This window comes from Condylura cristata, unplaced genomic scaffold, assembly GCF_000260355.1.
Source record: "Condylura cristata isolate star-nosed mole 26May11 unplaced genomic scaffold, ConCri1.0 scaffold00036, whole genome shotgun sequence".
NCBI lineage: Eukaryota > Metazoa > Chordata > Mammalia > Eulipotyphla > Talpidae > Condylura > Condylura cristata.
This window is the reverse complement of record NW_004567137.1, coordinates 8,561,817-8,581,759: the sequence shown is the minus strand read 5'-3', so window position 1 is coordinate 8,581,759 and position 19,943 is coordinate 8,561,817. Positions and strand designations below refer to the sequence as shown.

General features: G+C 40.0%; 1 protein-coding gene across 12 annotated transcripts in view; it reads left to right on the top strand.

The window, feature by feature from the left end:
* Nucleotides 1-19,943, top strand: part of PLEKHA5 (pleckstrin homology domain containing, family A member 5) — a 213,310-nt gene that overhangs the window by 158,185 nt on the left and 35,182 nt on the right. For 6 of the 12 annotated variants that reach the window (XM_012732832.1, XM_012732830.1, XM_012732836.1 and 3 more), the window contains one exon: nucleotides 1,083-1,166. In XM_012732832.1, coding sequence (XP_012588286.1) covers nucleotides 1,083-1,166 — 84 coding nt within the window. Of the gene's footprint in view, nucleotides 1-1,082; nucleotides 1,167-3,694; nucleotides 3,815-4,612; nucleotides 4,667-18,845; nucleotides 18,927-19,943 lie in introns of all 12 variants that reach the window. The other 6 variants (XM_004693235.2, XM_012732837.1, XM_012732827.1 and 3 more) reach the window with 2 other exon arrangements.

The following is a 19,943-nucleotide window of genomic DNA, read 5'->3' as shown; positions in this document are numbered from 1 at the left end:
GTCACTTCATGACGACATCTGAACTTTGAGGCAAAAATTAGAATTTTGGAGTGCTTGTGTCTGCCCTGGCGTAGGTGACGGCTCCCAGTACTTCCACATCGGGGGTGGTGTTAACAAATGTGAGTTACTGTTAGTGTGTGCTGAAATGCGTTAATGCAGGGCATATGTGCATAAGTCACGATTCTGGCATTTTCCAGTGATGTTGGTGTTACAGAATTCACTTGAAGTACAGCTAGACCAAGGTTAATGCAACAGAGTATGAATCACTGATAGGGTTCAGATGCCACTAACTAACCTTTAAGAGAGCAGCATACATCAGACTTCTATGCAGTATCAAAGAAGAATCTCTGCTGTTGCCCAAAAAGCTATCCAAGTTCTCGTCCTTTTCCTAATCACAGATACTGAATGTAGATTTCCATATCCACTTCCTCTTAGCACTTTCCACTAAGCTGGACCTTTACAACAGAATGAAACCAGAAGCAGATGTGAGAATCCAGCAGACATGAGGTTTTCTAAACTGTCAGGCAATGCCACGCTTGTCATTAAATATATTCTTTAAGAATGTAAAGGAGGGCCTCCCATGTGGCACAACTGGAATAAAGCACAGCACTGCAAGCAAGCCATAGCCGCAGCCCTGAACTCCCTTGCAGTGCGAGTTCAATCCCTGGCCCCGGAGGTGATTCACATGGTGCGGCAGACCTCTCCTGACCCACCCGCTGCTCCCCTCAGCAGTGTACTTTTGTCACTTTGCCTGTTCTGCTCCCCACTCTGTCTCTAGCGAATCCTCTCACTGCCCCTCCACCTCTGGCTTGCACCCCAGTTCTGTAGGCATAAATAAATAAATAGGTTTAAAAAAAAAAAAAAGAATGTAAAGGAGTCATGAGACCAGAAAGCTTGAGGCCACTGAGCTAGACGGTGGATTCACTCTGCTCATCAACAGTGTCGGGAGTCAAACAGTGCCTTTTGTAAGCACTAAGGGTGGTTTTAGTGGTGTTTTATAATATGAATTACAGATTTCTCATTACTGACATTGACAAGACCAAGGCTTCCCACAGCATTCATGTTGTGCCTTTATTTCCTAGCATGTCTATGCGCCTGAAAGAAGGTCAATGCCAGCCAGCCTGACTTTGCAATCTGTCAGTCCCCACAGCCTCCAAGGCAAGACGGTGAGTATGGCGCCTTCCTTGTTTCCCAGCTCCTGCCCTTGCACCCAATAGCACGGGTCTGACTTAGCGTTTGTCACGGAGGCATCTCCCAAGTAGAAATCATGACTACTTTTGCAGAAGAGACACTCACTGGGGAATTTGGATTCATATAACCTTTTCAGTGTCTTAGTGCGTATTTTGGGTTGTCTGAATACAGGATTATATTTTCAAGTGTATTGTCTAACCTGGGTGGCTTTCTTTACTTTGCTGGATGTTAATTTCCTCGTCTTTTAAATCATGGGTTAAATCCAGCAAGCAAGTGTGTGTAGTCAAACTACAGGCCTACCAAGAAGTTTCTCGTGTGGGTTTTTATATAGATTAATTAAAAGAATAAAACAAGCTGGTTTTTCTATTATGTAGAAAAGACTAAAAATACTAGGTTCAGCCAATATCTGTCCTTCCTTACCTTTTTCATCGTCGGTATCGTGTTCAAATCACGAATTAAATTATGAGGACACTATTACTCTTCATCTTAAAGAGAAAGGAGGACTTTTCATATCTTATTTTAATCCATCCCTGTACAAGGGGAACTGGGCTTTAATACCAATTGGTAGTGTCCATTTTACTACAGATGTGATTTGAGGGCCTTCCTTTATAGATGTTCTCTATTTAAAATTCTCTTCTTGCAGTAATCAAAACAAATTCATCCTGTACGTGTTTTGCAATACATTCCTTTATTTCACCTTTCATCTCATATAAGCTTAGATTTCAGGAAATATTTCTGGGCATTAAACAACTTGCGACATATTGACTAAGTGTTATATAGACATTGCATGACTAAAACTAAGAAAATCTTTTCAGTGTTGGAATTGTGCATTACCTGTAAGAGAATACTGAATGTTGTATTATAAAATTTTCTACTTGCTCCCTCTAGTGGATATTTGGAAGAAAATATACTTGGAGCTCTACTACTTTTGGGTAGTATTCAAATGTGCCTCATTATTTGGCCTGAAAATGGACAGGTCTAGCAAGCTTACTAAAATTTTTTATCCCTTTTGAAACTAGTTTTTTAATTGCATAAGTAATAAATGGGAGCTTTAAGAGTTCTCTGTTTGGGTTTCTGTCAAATACCATTCTGAATTGTAGGTTTCCTAATCTCTGACCACACCTACCTTTTCTCTGGCAAGACCTCAGCAGCTGGATGTGCTCCTAAAATGTGAACTGCCCTGCCCTTGGGACATCCGGGGGTGTGCCCAGGTGTCTCCTTTAAGTCTCTCACACCCATTCTTTGACTGTTTACTATAAAAGAGCACTGGCTGATGTGTGTCATCAGTTTCATCTAAAGGGTACAGTAGTAACTGTGGTTTACTTTGGGCATTTTATCTCAGATTGAAGGCAGTGATCTTAATATAACTTCAAGCAACAATTAAGAATTCCTTCCCTCCCTTCCAAAATTGTATAGAAAATAAAGAGCAACAAGCAGTGAGCAGGAGATAGCCAGGGCAGTGCTGTGGTGGAGGCAAAACAAATCAGCCTCAAGGCCACATTCCAGCCTCCAAGCCTGAAAAGTTGGGCAGCCTTGGTGAGGAGAGGATCGCTCTGGCCTGTCCGCAGCCTTGAATCACAGCAGGGCCCAGAGAAGCACGGGTGGTGTTTTATGGCCCGTAAAACTGCTCGTGACCCTACTTTACTGCGTTTCTCGCAAAGAAAAATCTTTATCAAGTTGGCCTGTTGAGGAATTTCCCCGCCTTTGAAAATGTGTTTCCCTTAGCAATCATAGATCAGGAAGCAAAAGGCACTCTCTCCTCCCCCAGAGTGAGGAACGGTATGAACTTTCTGCGTATATTCAATACAGTTGCTCCTTAAAAAATAGCCACTCACCTCTCATTCATACACAGTATCTCAGGGAAGCGTCATCGGTGGCATTTAAAATCCAAGCAGGCAGCTCTTGTCCCAAAACTGCCCATCTGTATCAATGCAAGTGTCTCTCTCGCTGTTTCTTTCTCCTTTGGCTAGTAAGCCTGCCCTTTTAAAATGTAAAAAAAAATAAAGTAAAAGTGGAACCGGGAAGCAATGACTAGCACCCAGGCTCTGAGCTCCCTAGGAGGAAGAAGTTGTCCACATTTTCCAAGAACTTGAGTCCTCTGGCAGCGCTGGGCTCACACGTGTTCCCCCTTTGCTGGAGAAGTCTTAGGCGTCATATTTAAGCATCTTGTTTAATCGCTTTTAATCTTTTCATAAGGGTCACAAACCAACCTTGACAGTGGTGTATCACACGGTGCTTTTTAGACATAACTTTGGAATAGCCCTCACGAGTTCTGAGAGCACGTGGTGCTATGCTGTGGCTTTGCGGTGTCCTTAACACTGTTCCTTCTGTCTCCCTAGATGTCTTTGCATTTATGTAGACGCATCAGCATAGGGCTTGGGCACTGTGCTTGATGTCAACCATAAGAGGAAACTTGCCAAGACATCTTGGTTTAAGATCTGTCACTTGAGACAACAATTAATCTGTTTTCCACTGTTTGGATTCTTAAACTGCACCCCTTCAGCCTGAGGAGCTCACGCTGCTGCTGATAAAGCTGAGGCGGCAGCAGGCTGAGCTGAGTAGTATCCGGGAGCACACCTTAGCGCAGCTCATGCAGCTGAAACTTGAGGCCCACAGCCCAAAGGTCAGCTATGAAGACGCTTGTCCGTGTCGTCTGCCATTAATTTTCAGCCACTCATTAATCCGTCAGTCGGTGTCTTTAGTGCCCAGCATGCCTCATCCCATCCCTATGGAGACCTGATCGCCTGCTGACCCTTTGAGAATTCACTGGTTTACTCAGGACACGGAAGGTACAGGGAGGATGCATTTCTTCTTAGCTTCCCACCCATCCACTTGGGACCCTGGGGAAGGAAATGCATGCAGATGTCAAGGTGGTGGTGTTACTCACCAGTTGCTCTAAATTCCACATCTGCAAAATCCAATAATTGCCAGTCATGTAATGTAATACATTGAAAATTGATGATAGTTTTAAAATTGATGAGTTTTTGACGTGGCATCACGTCAAAATCTAGTTGGTGGAGATTTATTTTGTCCTTGATGAAAAGAAGAACTCATAAATATTTCTCAAAGGGTTTAATGGCCTCTCATATATGGGAGTTGTTCAGAGTCATACCCTATTGCAGAAAAGAATGAACTTGTAAAGCTTCTAACATGAGTCTGCTAAAAAGCCATTTGAAGGGATTTTTTTTTTTCTTAGTATTTCGGCTTATTGCATGTCTATTTAATTTCTTGCAAAGATAAGTTTAATTTTGCAATAAGTTGACACATCATCTGTACCCCTTTGCAGGGAGCATGTGCGTGAGAGTTGTCATGTACTGTGACCTAAAAGCTTGGGTGAACTACCTGTTTTTCTTATTCTAAAATGACCTTTTCATGAATTCTGCACCCTCTCTCTACCCTGTTGTTTCTTGATGCCTACTAGAATGAAATTCTTTCACATCATCTTCAAAGGAACACCATATATTTGGATCATCAGGTGGGATTTGTGGAATTTTCTAACTTAATACCTACTAGAATCTTTAGAAATTGGACAGTTTTTCGGGCTACTCAGATATTTCAGTCTTTTTGAGTTAGTGTGATGGTTAAAGTGACAGAATAAGAGATCCCCTAGGGGAGGAGGAGTGGGTGGGGGTCTCAGGAACAGCATAATAGCAGGTGAAGAGCAGTTGTGGAGGTGAGAGGTTGGATGCAAAGGCCGAGTCACCTGCAACTACCCTGGATTTTTTCTTAGCCCAAAGAAGCTCCTACTTGTTAAGGCTCACCTAAACTTGGAGTTGACCTAATGAAGGAAACTGTCCCCACACTGCACATGCCTTGTTCGAGGTCAGTGTATAGACCTGGTGGCTGTCCCCAAGATGAAATGTGTGGAGGGCATTTTTTTTTTTTAATGGTGTTCCTCTTCCCTGTTGCCATCTTCTCCCAGGGTGGGTCCTTGTTCAGCTCTAGTCCTAGTGATGCCAGTGTCTGAGGTTGGTCAAGGTGAAGGTTCAAAAATTTGTGAATAAGAACTGACACACCCACTTTTTAGTTATAATAAAATTCTCAAACATAGAATTTGTTCCCATGAATGTGCTTTCCTTATACAAGTCAGTTTTTTATATATCAATTGTAATGTTCAAGCTTAAATATTTTATCAAGGGAGAAAGGTTACTGTGGAAAATGCTGTAAGACAAATGTTTACATATTTATAGTTGCTGCTTGTAACAGGATAATGAAGTGTTTTAAATGAGTTATGTTTAAAGAGGGATTTTGCCTTAGGACAACCCTTTAAAAGATGTCAAGTCACTTTTATTTTAATCTTGAAAAGAAATACACACTTGTCAACATATAATTCATTTTCCCACAAAATGTTTTCATCATGATTTTGTCTGTTGCAGTGCTTCAGAAGTCAGCATTTCCTGAATCAAATTCATATATTCTTTCCAGAGACTGGTGCTGTTGACATGGGCCCATAGTGTATTTTCTGCATTTTGAAAGCTGTCTAGCAAAAACACATTAGCCAATAAAATAGTGAAATCATTCTTCCACAATTTCACACTGCCACCAAGCTTCTGAGATTGCACGGGGAACAGCTTTCTTACAAGCTCTTTTGTCAATAGCTCTGAAAAGCAATGAGATTTTACAAAAATTGGGTTTAAGTGACATTATGTGTGAATCTGAAGTTATCCAGAATCTCTGGGAATAAACCTAGTTTATTGTGGTTTATTACCCTCCTCAATAAATCATGACGGATATGGCAGACATAGAGCTTTAGAAAAGACAGGACAGCTTTAGAAGACAGCTTTCAGAAAGGACGGGTAACTGTGTCGGAAATACTGCACTTTGTGAAGATGCTTCTAGCCAGCTCCCATTCCCAGCCCACAGACCAGGTGAGGGGCTGGCACTCCCTCCGCGCATGCGCTCCTGGGCTTCTCCCACTGCTTTTGGAAGCTCCCCAGGTAGCTTCCGGAAAATCCCAGTTGATGAACGACCCTCTAATCTCTTGATCTGTCAGTAGTGTTTCTAGAAACTCACCTTTTTTAAGTTTGGGGTCACGAAAAATGTGATGTTTTTCCAATTTTAAAATTTTGTGATAATAACAATTACAAAATCCATCTGTTTGCATTGCACTCAGACCATTTCTGATGATAAAAATTGGGGCCATTTTTAGATAATAATCAGATATTATCAAACGTGTCAAACATGGTGAACTTTGTCTAGAAACGCAGATATGCAATCTATAGTATGCATAACATACATAAATCCTTTAGGGTTCCTAAAGAAAAATCTCTCTTTAAATAAATCAGAATCTTTTATGTTTTCGAATAATTGCATTCATGATAAGGTGAAATATTTACTTTTGAACTATCCTTTATTGTATAGCCGTAGAAGATTATTAAGCTGTATTTTTAATTGCTCATAAGTTTAAATTGTAAAATGAGATTTTTTTAATTTGTATTTTATTTAATGACATTTTTAATGTCAGTTTTATATTAAGTTTAAAGCTCAAACATTTCCAGCTTTTAATCTTGTTACTGCCAGTAACCTATTTTAAATTACCAGGTCTCTTGTTTTCATAGGCATAAATAGTTGCCTGGGTTTATAAATTGAGTTAATAATTTTATGTAGCTTAATTGGGAAGATAGATTTTAAAATCTAAAGTCAGAGGAAAAGGCTCTGGTCATTTTTTTACAATATACCGCAACAAATGCAAACATGTCCTGGTTGATACTTTCAACAGTTATTTTGCTTACTCGAATAAATCATCCTAATAACCTAAGGCCAGCAACCAAATTTAGTCCTGCTCCTTGTCAAATACCACAGTTGTCAAAAATTTTAATTGATTTAAATTCTTTTAATCCCCCTCATTGTTCATGAAAAAATGAACCTAAGGTTGGCCTCTGAGTTGCTTTAGGGGTAAATTTATTTATTTATTTATTTTACCATGCTATTTATAACAAGAAAAGAAAATGCCTAACCTGAAATTTTAAAGATTTTCATATTACACTGTCCATTCAAAAATCCTGACTTCCGGTGCTAACAGCAAAGAATTTGATTTCTTAGTGTCACCATTATGAGGATGAATCTCGTCGTAATTTTATAAACTAACAAAATTATAGAGTAGGAATATCTTCTGATTATTGTTTCATTTTTGATGCACACTATTACAGTCTATTCAAGCTTTTTTTCCTAATTAGTATACCGTTTAAAGTCAATATTGATTAAGATAAACCAGGGGTTAGAATTTTTGTAAATTTTAAGACAAGATAGTTTGAGTATAACCTGTAGACATAAAGTAATCCTAGCAGATACCTTATATACCTCTTACAGACTCTCTTCAGAAAATGAACTCAACGCATAATGTCAATAACTCATTTCTTCTTACTCAGCTTACTTTTCACTGAATAGTAGAGAAAGTTTTGATTAATTAGTTATTTCCTTATTTTACTGCTCTGCCAAACAGAATATAGAAAAGAGAAGATAATGCTGAAATAAAATCTTCAGTGGCTCTGTCCTTGCCAGAGAGATTATCTGCAGTTACAGTGAGGTCTCCCCTACTCAAAAATAATGTCTTTGGGAAGCAGTTCTTTGGAAAGAGAATATCTTGATACATTTTGTTCTGTTTGCAGAATAGAACTGGTTGGGTATGAATTTTGAACTATATGGCCTGACTGAAAGGCTTCTAGCTGATTAAGAATTCAGGTGTTTTCAAGAACCAATTGTAAACCATTTGTGTAAAACATCAGGAACAGCTTCCCATGAAGCTTAGTGTAGTCAACCTTCTGGTTTTAGCTGTAAGACCCAGACAGGGCACACTGGTTGTTTTGGCTCCTGAGCCCTAGCTAGTAAGTGTTGTTAATTCCCAAAGCAGACCACTAAAGGCTGGACTGAGCACAGCAATAAACTATAAACTGGACTAACAGGATCAGACGCCCTCAGTCTATATGAAGGACGACATCTCTGAGGTGCCATGTTAAGGCAGCCAGGCTGGTATGCTGGTATCTGAGGAACATGAATTACTTCTTCAACAGATCTAGCCCTGGAAGTGCAGGCTTCATCTTGTCACACAGGTTCTTTCCAGTGTCTAGTTGTTGGATCCAGAAACATTGAAGTTGGGATTTAGCAGTTAGGCCAGGAGCTAGAGAAGAGCTAGTAACAAAAGCTAGAGCTTTGCCCATCAGTCATGAAGAGAAGATGAATAAACTTGGAGAAATCAGAACCTGATCCTGTCCCTATTTTAGTTCTTCCCTCCATTTGTTGCTTTCTTCCTCATTTGCTTTTTCTTTCTCTGACTTTCCCTAATAGTGACACTTGAAGAAGTATTATGAGGGAATTTAGATGAATTTATCCTTCCTGAGACCTGCCTGCCAGCTTTCCTCATAGGCAGTGATGACAGAAGATGAAATGTGAAGAACTAAGGGATAAGTAGGTAGGTAGGGATGGACAGAGGTTCTTGAGAGATAGAGCAGTGTGCCAGTCTTTTGTAGGCGTGCTGCCCCCTTGTGGGAAAACTAAGAACATAAAAAGCCTCTTCCCCTTCATGGGTTCCCTCCAGCCCCCCACATTATACCACTTAAGTGGGTAGCCTCCCCCTATGAGAAAACCTGCTAGAAAAAAAATTGGCTTTTGTACTCCACAAGTTTGAGGTGTTTTTTTTTTAAACTGGCGCTGCAGCAGGTTGTTTGTTTTCATCTTGTAAATTAAACTTGTAGCACTAAATGATTTCACAGATTGCTCGTAGAATTATGAGTCTGCCTTTACCCTCTCCCCTCAAAAACACTATGTGTAATTACATCAGAAACATCTGTATGAGGACAGAAAGGGGGTACATAGCTCTGTCGACCACACTTAGGTCGGGGTTGCCTGTTCCCTGTGAGCTCAGAAGTCCTTTGTAAAGAGAATATGTTTCTGCTACAGTAATTTAATGAAATTCATTCGCTTTTACCCAGCTGAAGCTGTCTCTCTCCCCCCAGCCCCAGAACATACTTAAGTCATTTCTAAATATAGCTTCAGCTAGAGTATTCTTTAATACCAGATGGCTAAAGAAACCTATCCTCAAATTCTCATGGAAAAGCTAGAGGTTTCCCATGACAAGCCAGTTTGCCATCCTACAGTAAAAGAAAAATACAGCTCAGGCATCCCTGTGGCGTTCTTGTTTGCATGAAAATGTTTAAGGTTTGCAGGAGTCAATAGCTAAATCTCCCAGTCTCACTTTATCAGCGCATTTTAAATGCTTATGGGGAGGACTAGAAAATCACTTCTTTTGTTTAATGCTTCTAAAACATCTTAAAGAGTAAACCAAACTCTCTAACTTGTGAGTGTTTTATGGCCGCGTTCAGATTTTATGAAGCAATTCTTTTTATAAAACTATTTTATGAACTCTGTACTAAAAGTACTACTGACTTTGGAAGAATGTGATTTTCTATCATGGACTGCTGTGGACCTTTCTCACCAGTGTGTTTTCTATATCCTTTCAAGAAACCACAAAGAAAAAACTATGCAGACAGGAATTCTGACCACTTTTAAACACAAGTATGCCAAGGAAAATGCAAAAAAGGAACAATTAACTGGGTGTATATAATTGGTACTGAAACCATTCAAGGTAAAAATCCAAGAGTACTTTTTTGCATTTTGTTCTTTGTGTTCTTGAAAGACAGCTTCCCTATAAGGGAAGAAATGCTAACAAGATGATTGAAAAGATTCTTGATGGCTTTCATTGTTCATGTCAATTCAAAAACTTCATTCTATTGAACTATTAAGCAAGATCCCATTTTCTCTAATATTTCAAGGGGTCCTGGAGCTTCTATTTTAGGGATGATTGAGAGTTACAAGAAGTAATGTTGGGGGGGAAGCATTATAGAATAGGCATTTGGAAAAAGTAAACTAAGGAGTCTGGAGGGTTCAAAGTATGTTATTTAACACTTAGTAACCCAAACTACTCACATGGTAGAAAAATTTCTATTTTTCTTATGCCAGGCTATTAAAAACAATCCTGGCTCTTTGTCTCTCAATCCTTGTTGTTTTTTTCCTTCCCTTCCCTCTGAATCTTTCACCATAAAGGTGGGGAGAGGTGAGTGAAACTCAGAAAATTCTCAAGCAGCATATGAGATCATAATGACAGGACTCTAAAAGCTAAATGGACCATGGGGAAATTAGAATTTAGAATGGGATGTGCAAAGGGTCAAGCTGTGTGTGGCGTACTCTGCCCTGTTGGCCTGTGCAGTTACGGCCTTTCACGTTATTTCCATGATGCTCCTGTTTCTCCTCGAAAGCAGACTCTGTGGTGTGGGCTGCCTTGGTGTAGACTTTTTAGTAGGATACCTATTTGAGGAGGTAGTACTGTAGTGTCAGAGGGGATATTTTACCCAGCCCTTCTAGATTCTTCTTGGGCTGGTCAAGTAATATGAAATAGAGCATGAAAACAGAGGAGCAGGAGAAAAACAATCAAGTTTTCAACAAAAGTACAGGGAACCTCTATGGAGGATGAGGATTCTGCTTTGGGAGGAAGCAGGGAGTTTGAAGATATATGGGTGAGGAGTGGAATAAGGACCTGTTGCCTCATGGAGAGAGGAAGGGGGGGTCCCCCAGGTTGAACAGATCACATATTCTAGTGATTATGTGTTTGCTGTGCTGAATTCAGAGTTAGTTTCCTCTACTAGATGAATATTTCTGGGTAAGTCAGAGAATAAAATACAACAACTCTGTGATTTCTTTCATTTGTGGGATATCAACAGCCAAAGAAAGGAAACTGGTGAAACACAACAAAAATAACTCTTAGACTCTGTGAAGATGACAGTAGTTACCTGGAATGATAGGAGTTCAGTACTGGAGCCTTGGTGGACAGCAGATGAATCCTGTGCCGTGTGGACATGTAAAGTGAATTGTAAACAAGTGTCAACAGGTAGTATATTTGAAGACAAGAGAGGTTATTTCTGGAGATAATCCGAAATCTGGTCAATAATCCCAATTTTATTCTTCACAGCACATTGGCCTCAGTTTAAAATAATCCTCATGCCATAATGGCACATCTCTAGAAGACTTTTTCTGAGCACCTTCAATACCAAGGCGGCAATATAGGAGTGAAGAGGGAGCTGGGAGGCATCTCATTATGATCTCAGGCCTCATCTGAACCATATTTATTGAAAAATGAATAGCAACATGGCAGAATCACCCACCCGTACAGCAGAAAGAAAAGAGTTTACCATGAGTCATCTTCCATTGACAGAGGGTTGGCCGTCTCTAGTCACGCAAGGTCATGCAGACATGAAGGTTGAGTGTGTCTTCATGTACCAAGTGACTGACTCAGCACTAGATCAAGGGAAAGCTGGGCTAACTGGCTGTGAGGAGCACACTTAAGGCATCCGACACACCTCTCTGCAATCTCAGTTATTTCTAGTTGCTTGTGGACCTTTCAATTTGGAAACTCTGCCTTCATTACATCCCCAACACATCCAAAACTTAGGTTGTCATCTTGTCCCTCCATTCCTGACCAAAAATTAAGGAGCAAAAATGGTTTGAAGATTTGGGCTCCTTCCACCTCAATGATGCAACAAATACTAGCCAAAAACCACATCATCCGTGAGGGAGCTCACTGGCCTTTAGGAAGGATCAGGACCCTGGCTGTACTTTTTTGCTTATACCTAGAACTTAAGTGCTTTAAGACCCCAAGAAAACATAGGGAAGTGAAACTCCAGTTTCTTTCTGCACTTCTAGCTGGGGTAGCCTGAGATCAGGTTTGCACAGTCAAATCACTTGGCAGATGGAAAGAAAAGCAGACTGCCACGCAGGCCTATGGTGTGACCCTCTTGCCCACCACTGTCCCATGCTGGGAAGGAGATGACCCAAATTTATAAAAGTGGCAGCATGAAGCCTCCTGGAGTTGAGTTGCATTCTAAAATTTTGCCCAACAACTAGCGCATATTAATTAACAACAATAACTTAAAACTAGAGTTAAAGGTACTCTTTACTGAAAAATGGGAAATTTGTGAGATGATACTGAACAAGCTGAGCATTTTTTTTAAAGCAATGATGTTATACTTACTGTATGGGATTCAGTATAATTTGAGGCCACCGTGACCCCTTAAGTATACTAAGTTCCTTGTTACCATTTACTCATGAGATCTGAAAGCACCTGCCAAATTACATCTTTCAGCTATCTCAGGAAGTTCCGCAAATTCCCTGTTTCCTGCAAAATAAGATGCCTTCTGGGTTTGTCATTCAAGCCCTCACTCCCCACAGCCCACTGTGAGCCATCCCTCCCCTGCGTGACCTTTCCTCCAGCCAGTGAGTGACTCACTGATAGTTTAGGCACGTGCCAAGCTCTGCATCGTGTGCCTGCCCAGTGCCCGCCCTCACCAACAGCTTACAGGGTGCTGCACAGCTTACAAAGTGCTGTCACATGGGTGAGCCCAGATGCCACTCTACACCACCTCACAGCAAGAGGGTCAGAAATTCCATCAAGTGACATGACTTACGCCAATCACAAGGCGAGCCTGAATACCTGCGTTCATGAATGTCGTTTCCTTTAAGTACATACACACATATGTTTTATATACATGTTATATGTGTGATATTTATATGTATATTATGTGTATGCATGTGTGTATGTGTGTGTTACATATAATATTAAATCATATATAAAATTTCCTTCATAGATTAGTTCTGTTTCAGGTTGCTTTTCTTTGTAACCTGAAGAACATCAGCTCCTGGTTGGATACTGGTTATTTTCCTAGCTATTAGACAGCAAAATGAAAATAGAATTTCCCCAGTCTTCCTGAAAGGCTTAATATTTATACTACTCTATTTTGTATTTACAAAAGTCAGTCTTTTGTAGTGCAGTTGCTATAATTTTTCCTCCCATCTCATTTATATATTTTTTCCATAGAGTCCATTCAGCAAAGATTTATGGAGCTCAGTGTAAGACAGGATGTAGTGCTTACAAAGTAGAATTCTTAAATGATTTTCAAAGCCCAGAAATAAAGTTGAGCATAAATGCAGGAAAAACACTTCTGGGTTGACCTAAAGGTGTTATATAGCTAAAACATAAGCTGGTAAAGCTTTGAATTCATAGTAGGAATTCTGCTGCTTGATGCTGATAGTAACTGAGAATACAGATACTATTATTAAAACCCAGATTTTTTTTTTAAGATTTAGTTTATTCATGCATACATATTTATTTATGGGGTGTAGAATAGAGGTGCAGGAAGGAGGTAAAAGGATTCACCAGAGATGCAGCGGGGACCAGAAGAGGCATATTAACTGAAATATACTGCTGAGGGGATATACTGCTGAGGGGAGCTGCTGGTGAGACAGGAGAAGTCTGCTGCGGCCTGTGTGTCAGCTCCTGCCCAGGGACTGAACTCTTGCTCCAGTGGCTACCCATGGCTCCACAGTGCTGAGACTTAATCCCTTTGACCGTCAGGAAGGCCACAAAACCCAGATTCTTGTGGCTAGAACGTATCTCAGTTTTGACTTAAATGTGCATATACTTTAAAGTAGATTTAGCCATAACAAGAATGAGTGTCTATTTTACTAACAGAGATGTGAAGTTTTCCCTTTTGGAATGTTCTATCCTTTTAAAGTGATGACAAAGCATTTTCACAAATGGATTTAAATTTTTAAAATATTCAATATTTCTGTTGCCTTTGAAAGCCAGGAGTACAGATGGCAGCGGCATTAGACAAGAAAGGGTCACAAAGGAAAACAGATTAAGCCAGTAAAAATCAGATCTGTCATATCTGTCCTGTAGCCAAGAGAATTTTAATTTCAAAAAATACTTAAAAGACACTCAGATGAAAAGAGGTGACCCCAGTCTTCCAAGTCCGCTTCTAGGGAAACCACAGGCATTTGTCCAAAATGGCAGCTCTAGAAACTGAACTGTTTGAGTGAAGTTGAGTCTAGAGATCACCTTCCTTTTGTTGTGCTGTGCCCCAGGGATTTTTACCTAGTTTCAAAAATGGCCCTCACCTTATGTTTTTCCTGGAGCCTGTAGTCACTACGTTAGCCTGTTTAGAAATGTCTTCCTTTAGAAAGTGTCAAATACAGTTCACTTCTGTGTTGTCCTCACTTGTTGCTGGTTAAACCTACCTTTCTTTTCAAAAGGGGTTGAGAAGGATGGAGCTTGGTATGTAGACGACCTACATCTTTTAAAGTACCATGATTCTTTGATAACAATACTTTTCCAAAGCTTTACTTTTTGGAAAAGCACACAGCTTGGGTGACTTATTCCCACTGCTTTAAAATTTCCAAAGCAACAGACGTCCATACTTTGCGTCATCTGTTGTAAAGAGACTTATTTACATCCTTCTATTAAAAAAGTCACTTCAGATTTCCCAGCTTCCCATTAAACAATGAGAAGTTTCAATAGGTAGTCATACCCTTCAATCTCAGGTCCTTGGATTTTAGGCAGAATCTCAAGTGAGCTTGAAGGCATTTACATTGTCAAGGGCTAAAAATGACCAGCTTCTAAAGACCCTGGCATTCTCAAAGCTTCACCATGGGCATGTCCAATTCTTTAGCTTTCACGTTTTGCCACACATCTTAGGAGCTTATTGATTTAGGCACAGGAGGAGATTCTTGAGAAATGGATTCTTCATTGGTCAGACGATCAAGGTTTTCGGTGGGTGTTTTGGTTTTTTTTTTTTCTTCTTCTTCTTCTTCTATTGTTAAGTCAGATTCCCAACTTAAAATTCTTTCCCTAAGAAGTCATTAAGAACTCTGGAAAAGTCCATTTTCCATTTAAATGGAAAATGACAGCACTGGAGGTGGGTTTTACATTGACTATCTGTGAAGGACAAAAGCTCTGTCTGGTGCTTAGAAATCACCCAGCTCCCCTGCTAGGGACAGGGAACATTGCCGCCCAGCAGTGACTACTTGCAAGCAAGTACAGTTTCTTGGGGGCAACTTTCTAAAGTGATATTTCTCACAGTGACATCAAGGGATGCTTTCTATTCATATCAGTCCAACATGCCTCAAAACTGAGGAGACTTCAGTATCAGATTTTCTGGACAGTTTTTCTAAACATTTGGATTCACAAATATCAAGTAAAAATGAATGTGTTTACCTATAAACAGCATATTGGCAGTACCGAGGTGTCTTTCAGGGTGTTCCAAGTTACTTTCACTTCTTGCTGAATTTATTTATGAAAATAGTGTATGGCCTTGAATCATGCATGTTCATCTGTACTTTTATAAAATTATGGGACTGCCATCATCTGATAATTCAGCAATTAACTAAAATCTAAGCGTATGTTAATTTTTACTTCAAAAAAGGATTTAGACAGTCTTTTCTCTTGCTCTGATTACTTAAAATGGATCGTGATGGCTGCTCACACTGTTACAGAGTAGGGAGAGAGGGACACCTCTGAACTCCCAAACCTGCCTGCTCTAAATAGGTTCTGCCATCCGCCACATCAATACAAGACATAAAAGCTTTAATGAAAAGGAACTTTAATACAGTAAGTATACAGCACAGAAGACAATAGAATTTCTAAATCAAACACCTGAAGTTAACCATCCCTCGTGGTGAGAGTGCACCCAAAAGAGATTGGCCCAAAGCAAGGCCTGAAAGCTGCCACAAGACCTCTGGCTGGGATCTCTGGCCAGACAAGTCTGGGAGGAAAAGAACACAATCAAAATCAAGATAAACACGGTCATAGTGAACCTCCTTCACATAGGTCTCTCACCCACATCTCTTTCAACCATTCAGGGCCAAGAAACAAGCACAGTTTCTTCATCACATGCTCCCTGCTCCAAGTGGCCTCCTCAGGTCTCCTTCTGGCTCTCCATCCTGCCTCCTTCCTCTTCAGATTTCTTCTCTGCTCAGCTCCACCCTCCTCTTGGGTGGCGCAAGAAACCTGGCACTTCCCTTTTCCTGGGGACCACCCTCTTACAACACCACTGTCATAGTGCCATCTAGCCTTCCCTCAATCAAAGCAGACGAGAATCGCTTAGGTGTGCTTTGTCTTTCTTAAGAATTTGTGTGTGAACTTCCATGGTGCTCACAGAGCATTATATTCAGATTATACTTCGGTCATTTGATTAACTCTGATAGAAAGTTTCCATAGCTAATGCCAGAGAGAATGTGTTGTTTCATTGTGAGTTACAGAAACTAATTTCTCAGGATTAAGATACAGATGATTTCAGCTGTGGCTTAGTGCCGTGGCCTATTTTCTAGCCTGTATTTAGAGATAAAATAGTTCTAGTATTTCCAACTGAGTAAATCTGGAAGGAGTGAAGGTTCAGCCAGAATTTTTAGGCAGGAGCCGCATGCCACCATGTGGGGTCCTGGCTTTTGTGTTGAGTGTTGTGCCGTGGGACCAGTCCTGGCCCTGTGCAGTGTATGTGGGGTGTCACCACATACAAGGCCACTGTCGGGCAGGTCAGGCTCAAATGCTGGAGTGCCCTGGACAGAAGGCCAGGCAGGTTCTGGAACAGCCCGGTGTCTTTCCATAGTCTTTGTTCCCCATTAAATGAATGTTTTGTTTTGTTTTCTTACATCATTGTTCATTTTTGTACAATATTTGATTTCTCCCCTCAGGTATAATCCCCAAAATTCTCCCATCACCACTGCACCTGTGACCCCATCACCAGTCCCTTGTGCTCTTCCCACCCTCTTTGACCCTCTCTCATCCTTCCCTTCAGATTTTCCATAGAGAATCCAGAGAATCCCTTTTTTTTTTTTTTTAAGGTTTTACTTACTTATTTTTGCTTAGAAGAACTGGTATATAGGCCAGAAGTACAGGGGAAAGGATTCGCCAGAGACAGAGTGGGCAGCAGAACAGGCAGACTGACAAAGTATGCTGCTAAGGGGAGCAGCAGGTGAAACAGGAGAGATCTGCTGTGCTGTGTGGGTCACCTCCTTGGCCAGGGATCAAGCTCAGGATGCAGCTGTGATTGCGCTGAGCCTTAACCCCTAGGCCACCAGGGAGGCCCCATACAGAGTTCCCATAATCTCTCAGCCTGGTGCTCCTCTAATTTCCATGGCATGCTATTTATTGAAAAACAAAACTGTGAGTAATACTGTTTTGAAAACTGCAATAAAATAAATAGACTTAGGGTATTTGTGTTATATGAAATGAGTGACAATGCACTTAAAAAGTTTAAGCCAGAACTAAAAACTGTTAATCCCTAACTGTATTTATTCTAAGACCAACACTTGACTAAAAAAAAAATGGCATCCTCTTTTTTTGAAATTTAAAGAAGTCTCCGGTTTCTCTAGCAGTTTTTTTTCTCCTAAAGGAAAACTTATGCCTGTCATTGTCTATCATCAGTTTCTTCCCAATACTGTGAAGACTTGATCCCATGCAGCATTTGAATACCTCTTTCCATGCACCTGAGCAGTCCCTTATAAACTTCGTTTTTGGTCCTTTAGTTGTATAACATTGCGTTTGTCGGGGAGAAGTTTGAGTTCAACTGATGAGTGATTACAGGTACTAAAAAATTCAGTTAACAAATCAATGGGAAAAGTGATTTTTTTTCCCCCAGCAACCAGATCTGTGCTACCTGGGAGACAGAGCAGTGAAGAGTGGTGGTAAAGGGACCTCAAAAATTGACACAGGTGTTAAAAATATTTAGCCTGAATAAAACTTTATAAAAGTGGTTAAACCAGTGAGAGGTGGTTTGTGATTTGACAACCAAAACAAGTTTTCTTGACATGAAACATTGAAAACTAAGCTAAAAATAAATTTTTTACACTCTACTTTGGTTTATTTTTTCAGTTTGTTTATTAACCTTAAGGTGAATAAACTTTTGTTACAGGTTTAGCCAAATATATAAAGTAACATTTATTAATAACCATAATCGAAATCTTTTTTCTGCAGTACAGAGGCTGAAAATTATGTCAAATAAATGTTGAAAATATAAAAGACTTGTCTGCTTTCCACTGGAGCAGACTTGTTTGGCCTTTTACATGCTGCATCTCGGGATGCTTGTCTTTGAATGCCTTAACTCTTGAGTCCAGAGCCTTCTAAATCAAATATTTACCTCGAGGCAGTAATTAAGTACAACACAGCTGGAAATGTGAGGCCTGGGTTCTAACTTTTTAGGGAGATACAGACTCTTTGCGCATTAAGTTTTAGCATGCGTGTCCCATAGTAGTTCTACCTGTCGTGTTACACTGAAAAAAGCCACTGTAGTATATATAAAAGTGTCTGTTGAGATTAACTTCAGTAACGTGATGATCTAAGTGGCCAGATATACTGATGATTTTTATAAGATGTTAATATGTGTAGAGAATTTTTTTTTCTAACTTTATAAAGAACTAGGTGTCGCTTAAAGTTTGTTTTTTTGTTTGTTTGTTTGTTTTAATTTTTTACCAAATAAGTGATCAGTTAAATGATGCTTGCTTTCTTTGTTCACATAGTTTCTGCCTTGATTTATTCTAGTATGTATGTGCAGGAATATTCACTCACCAACTGTATTATTTCTAGCAAGTAAACCCTAGTGGCATTAGTTGCCACCAATACATTTTATCATAACCTTGGTGGTGTTTTGCATCACGTAGGGCTTGTTTGGAATGCTTTCATGTAAATTAAGTCTGTGCAACCTTGGGTAAAATGTAAACAACTGCACTGTTAGGAAGATATTAAAGTAGAGGCTATATTTACAGTGTCGTCTTTCAAATCTAGCTATGCTGTAAACTGATGTTTGCTGTATGCTCCTCCTGATTTGAAATAGATGAAAGAAAATGAACCTATTATCACCATGGTTCACACAATGATTGAGAACTCGGCGCTAAGACCCCAACTGTACCAGCAAGTAAGGTCTTGGACAGTGAATGATACTGCTTTATCATCTGCAAATTCTCTCAGTGACAGTTTTGGTTTATCCTCAGAGTTACTCATAAACATTAGTGTTTTTCTTATTTCATTTTTTGTTTATGTCTCTTTGGAGAAACGCAATTCATCCATGCTTTTCAAGATGCTGCAGTATCCTTAGCATGGCTTCGCTGAACATTTTGCTGTTGAATATTAAGTGTGCCATTTTCCTGAAGTTTTTGTGCAGCGTATTTGATTAAATGTACTTGGAGGTCTGCAGTGCATTTGCAAAATTTTCACTACATTGCCATTTTTGGATGAACTCGATGCAGTCATCAAGATAGTCAGATCTTAACCCATCTTTGCCCCAATTCAAGCTATGTGCCATTGAGTTGTCTGGCTTTCATTTAGAAACCTTGGTAATCTGCAGATCTGCAAAAGAAGTCATTTTATACATTCCTACCCAACTTTTTTGTACTTCATGGTTTAAATGTTCTTAGCTGTGTGTTTTGCAACATCAGCTTCTTCCACTCCAACACCCTCAACTTACTGTGGCCTATGGCCTGTTACACTATTTCAAAAATCATACAGAAGAAGAAACTTAACTAACATGAAAAATGAATGTGCATTTTGATGAGCACACATAAAAGCACTGGTAAGAAGCCCCTTGTGCTCACGCTGGCCCCAGCGTGGTTTGGTGTAAATGCCATGGGACCTTGGCCTTACAACTGGGAGGGTGACTCATGGCCAGGTGGTTTTCAAACTTTTAAAAGGTGTGATAGGATGACTCAGAGTTTTTAATTTGCAGTAAAGAGATTAACTAGATATGAAATATTTAAAGTTAAACAGCTTTACTCTTTTGGAAAGGGAGTCTTTCAGCCCTTAGAGTCAAAAGATGATAAGACTTTGCCCCTGTCCAGAAGGCCATGCTGAGAACCTGAGCACCTGTTCTGGGATTGATACTTTTTCCTCCTCTGAAACTGTCAGGTCTGTCATCTCACATACTACTAAATTAACA